The 5137-nt window shown below is 45.7% G+C and overlaps 1 protein-coding gene across 1 annotated transcript; it reads right to left on the reverse strand.

Moving 5' to 3' along the window:
- Positions 1-2828: 2828 nt before the first annotated feature.
- On the reverse strand, positions 2829-3617 carry LOC120390099 (T-cell-specific guanine nucleotide triphosphate-binding protein 2-like). Its single transcript, XM_039512411.1, has one exon. It carries the CDS (start codon positions 3615-3617, stop codon positions 2829-2831), a length of 789 nt encoding a protein of 262 aa, XP_039368345.1.
- Between the last annotated feature and the right edge of the window lie 1520 nt (positions 3618-5137).

Consider the following 5137-nt stretch of genomic DNA (forward strand, 5'->3'; position numbering starts at 1 on the left):
CTCCAGCCTATCTACCTCTCCCCCCAGTTTAATGCCATCTGTGAATGTGCTGAGGGTGCAGTTCATCCCATCATTCAGATCATTAATTAAGATGTTGAACAAAACCGGCCCCAGGACCAACCCCTGGGGCACTCTGCTTGATACCGGTTGCCAGCTAGACATCGAGTCATGGGAGCTTTCTATCCACCTTATAGTCCATTCATCCAGCCCATACTTCTTTAACTTGCTGACAAGAATACTGTGGGAGACCGTATCAAAAGCTTTGCTAAAGTCAAGATATATCATGTCCACAACTTTCCCCATATCCACAGAGCCGGTTATCTCATCATAGAAGGCAATCAGGTTGGTCAGGCATGACTTGCCCTTGGTGAATCCATGTTGACTGTTCCTGATCACCGTCCTCTCCTAAAAGTAAATATGCCCAGTGGTCTGTGATGGGATGTTAGATGGGTTGGGATCTGAATTACTACAGAGAATTCTTTCCTGGGTGCTGGCGGGTGAGTCTTGCCCACATGCTCACGGTTTAGCTCAGGGGTCGGCAACCTTTCAGAAGTGGTGTGCGGAGTCTTCATTTATTCACCCTAATGTAAGGTTTCGCGTGCCAGTCATACATGTTAACGTTTTTAGAAGGTCTCTTTCTATAAGTCTATAATATATAACTAAACTATTGTTGTATATAAAGTAAATAAGGTTTTTAAAATGTTTAAGCAGCTTCATTTAAAATTAAATTAAAATGCCAGGACTCGGGCAGTGTGAGTGCCTCTGACAGTCAGCTCGCGTGCTGCCTCCAGCACATGTGCCATAGGTTGCCTACCCCTGGTTTAGCTGATCATAATATTTGGGGTAGGGAAGGAATTTTCCTCCAGGGCAGATTGGCAGAAGCCCTGGAGGTTTTTTGCCTACCTCTGCAGCAAGGGGCACGGGACACTTGCTGGAGGATTCCCTGCACCTTGAAGTCTTTAAACCACCATTTAAGGACTTCAATGGCTCAGACACAGGTTTGATACAGGAGTGGGTGTGTGAGATTCTGTGGCCTGCGTTGTGCAGGAGGTCAGACTAGATGATCATAATGGTCCCTTCTGACCTTAAAGTCTATGAGTCTATGAAATGGATTCCTTGAGGACCCACTCCATGATTTTGCCGGGGACTGAAGTGAAGCTGACTGGTCTGGAGTAGTTCCCCGGGTTCTCTTTCTTCCCTTTTTTAAACCTATTGATACTTGGTTCTCTAGTCCTTTAACCTTCTCTTCCAATAGGGAGACCAGCTTGCACTTCGTACAGATGAAGTCACTTCTGTCCTCTGGGAGAAAGACAAACATGGCACATTCTGAGCAGGTCACAACAGCTGATCGCTCACTATCCACGTCTTTCTTTGAAGAGGCTCCTTAGATGTTGTACGTACTGTTCACAGGAGGCAAAAACACTCTGTGCGAACTCCCCCCATGCAAACTCCCTCTGTTTGCCTGTCCTCGGTTGCTCTGCTCACTTGGTTCACAACTGGCTGCCTTTTTATAAGGCTGCTGGCTCGAAGCAGGTGGTCCAGCTCAAAGCCTTACCTTGAATCAACCACTCAAGACCACCGGAAACAAAACACTCCCAATTCACACTTTTAAATCAAACACCTTTTCAATCATCCTCCCTTCCAACAGAACGGACAGGGACTGACAGCCATCAAGTTCTGCAGAAATAATAGACACTGCTTAGGAGGAGACTGAAAGGAAATCAGGGAGAGAAAAGCTCCAAAGAGATTTAGGTAGATATAAAATTCTTGTGTGTTGATGATGGGAAACTGTCCTGACAGAAGGGCCCTGCATGTATGTAAATAGCTGGGTTTGTATGCTCTGTAATGTGTTAAATTATTCCTTTTCTCTCTGTTTGAGATAGGGTGTTGGGTGTCATCGTTTCAGGCCTCATCAGGGGGATGAGACAAATCTCAAATGGTGGTGGTGTGTTATGAGCTGGGTGAAACCTATTTTTGGGTTTAGTTAAAACCCTTTTAAACATGATGTGTGAATGTTCCCTTCTCGTAAGATAGGTGTTAGAAAGTCAAGGGGCACCTCTGACACAAGGCTTAATAGAAGGCTTAATAGGGTTCACCTAGAAACTTGCACCATGTGGCAGGAGGGTTCCACTGGGTATTGTGACCTCCTGAGTGTGGGTGTGTGAAAAAGACAAGCTGGGCTGCAAACCAGAACAGAGACAGACTCAGAGCCAGAGGCAAAAAGCAAGAAAGTCAAGCAGCGATCTATGAGGTGGGTGTATGACCCTGGAAAAAACTCAGAGAGAGAGTTTTTGCGTCTGGTGTCAGCTAAAGAGGATTGTGGCTGTAAGCTAAGAAACTATTATTTTGTTTCTTGTTTCTCCTGTGTTTGGAGAAGCAGGACTTTGGACATTCCTTGTAAATACACAAGATTGCGTCGAAGAAAATACCAGACCCCATCCTCATTTTTTGCGCCCATTTAGGACATCCTCGGGCTTTGAACTCTGACTATCCACTTGGGTCACAAAAGGGTAACAATATTGAGTGAATGTTCTCTAGAAACCAAATCCTGCCGTGGATAGGGAGTCGGGATGTGAATGAAAACAGGGAGTTATTTCAGAAGGGTTTATTAGATGGCCTGTGTAAGGAGTATGGTGCTCAGCCCTGCTGCTTTCACAGCCAATGGGAATTCTGTCTGCGTGGGAGTTCCAGGATTTGTCCCCTCAGATGATAGGGGTCAAGGTATTTATTTCTGCTGTTTTTTCCCATTTGATATTATTATAAAACAATGAATAAATGTATCACACCCGCTAAAGATCTGAACAAGAAACAGACCAAAGGGGAATTTCTTACCCAATGCTCCTGAGGACTTCAGTGGCCCCAAACGTCTCTGTCTTGTGGTGGTAGAGTTCCTTTAGCAAAGACTTCTGCAGCTGCAGAGAATCATATTTCTGAAATTCCCTACTCGAGACAAGGAAAACTTCCGGGGAGCTGATCCCTTCTCTGGACAGGTTGTTGACACAGTCGTTTCTGATTTTATCCAGGGTTCTCTCCTCATTGAAGCTCTTTTTGTGTTTCTCATTATACAGGTCGAAGTCCACTTTGGAGCGCACAAAATAAAAGTTCTTTCCCATCTTCTGGATCTCCCGGGCCAGCTCGGTGTGGCAGAATCTGCTCCTCTCTGAAACGATGATGATGAAGACATCGTAACGGCTGAACTTCACTTGTTTCAGATAAGCGTCTGGCCGAAAATCTGGGGTCCCGATTGCTGGCAGGTCCCAGAAGGTCACCATGGGACAGGTAGGATGACAATATGGTACTGGTACTTTGGTCATTTCCAGGACACTAGTCTCAGCAGCACCTTCGTCTTCATCTTCCAGGCCCCGGATGGCATTGACCAAAGATGATTTTCCAGATCCCGACTCCCCTGTGATGGCGATATTGAACTCAATGCCTGACAAATTCTTAAATGTCTGCACCAAGGAAGCTGCTTCTAAGAATTTTCCTGCTTTGATAGCAGCCTCGATTTGTTTAGTTTGTTCTGCAGAGATGCCAGGAAGAATATTTCTATATTCTGCATATAAGTCATCACAGGTGGGTTTGAGATCAGCCATCTCCCTGGGAAAAGAAATGGTCATGGTTAGTCTTGTTTCCCCCACAGGGTCCACCAGCACATTGTAACCTGGAGACCAGTATCTAAATATCCCAGACATACAACTCAACACACACAAACCTGCGAAGCTGCAAGGAAAGGAGTTTTGGTGACAGTTTGAAATAACTAAAATAATCTGCAGAGATTTAGGAACTTTCTGAACGATGCAGAGAGCTGGGATCATAGAATCATAGAAGATTAGGATTGTAAGAGACGTCAGGAGGTATCTAGTCCATCCCCTAGCTCAAAGCAGGAACAACCCCAATTAAATCATCCCAACCAGGGCTTTATCAAGCCTGACCTTAAAAACCTCTAAGGAAGGAGATTCGACCACCTCCCTAGGGAACCCATTCCAGTGCTTCACCACCCTCCTAGTGAAACAGTTTTTTTCTAATATCCAACCCAGATCTCCCGCACTGCAACTTGAGACCATTGCTCCTTGTTCTGTCATCTGTCTCCATTCAGAACAGTCGGCTCCATCCTCTTTGGTAGTTGAAGGCTGCTATCAAATCCCCCCTTACTCTACTCTTCTGCAGATTAAACAAGCCCAGTTCCCTCAGCCTCTCCTCATAAGTCATGTGCTCCAGCCCCCTAATAATTTCCGTTCCCCTCCGCTGGACTCTTTCAAATTTCTCCACATCTTTTCTATAGTGGGGGTCCCAAAACTAGATGCAGAACTCCAGATGTGGCCTCACTAGTGCCGAATACAAGGGAATAATCACATCTCTCGATCTGCTGGAAACACTCCTACTAATACAGTTCAATATGCTGTTAGCCTTCTTGGTAACAAGGGCACACTGCTGACTCATATCCAGCTTCTCGTAACCTCAAGATCCTTTTCTGCAGAACTGCTGCTTAGCCAGTCGGTCCCCAGCTTGTAGCAGTGCATGGTATTTGTCTGTCCTAAGTGCAGGACTCTGCAGTTGTCCTTGTTGAAACTCATCAGATTTCTTTTGGCCCAATGCTCCAAATTGTCTAGGTTACTCTGGACCCTATCCCTACCCTCCAGCATATCTGCCTCTCCCCCCAGTTTAGTGTCATCTGCGAACTTGCTGAGGGTGCAATTCATCCCATCACCCAGATCATTAATGAAGATGTTGAACAAAACCGGCCCCAGGACCGACCCTTGGGGCACTCTGCTTGATACTGGCTGCCAACTAGACATGGAGCCATTGATCACTACCCACTGAGCCCGACGATCTAGCCAGCTTTCTATCCACCTTACAGTCTATTCATCCAGCCCACACTTCTTTAACTTGCTGTCAAGAATACTGTGGGAGACTGTATCAAAAGCTTTGCTAAAGTGAAAATCTATCATGTCTACCACATTCCCCATATCCAAAGATCCAGTTATCTCATGATAGGAGGCAATCAGGTTGGTCAGGCATGACTTGCCCTTAGTGAATCCATATTGACTGTTCCTGATCACCTTCCTCTCCTCCAATTGCTTCAAAATGGATTCCTTGAGGACCTGCTGTATGATTTTTTCAGGGACTGAGTTGAGGC

The sequence above is a fragment of the Mauremys reevesii genome, linkage group 24 (genome assembly GCF_016161935.1).
Source record: "Mauremys reevesii isolate NIE-2019 linkage group 24, ASM1616193v1, whole genome shotgun sequence".
NCBI classification, from domain to species: Eukaryota; Metazoa; Chordata; order Testudines; family Geoemydidae; genus Mauremys; species Mauremys reevesii.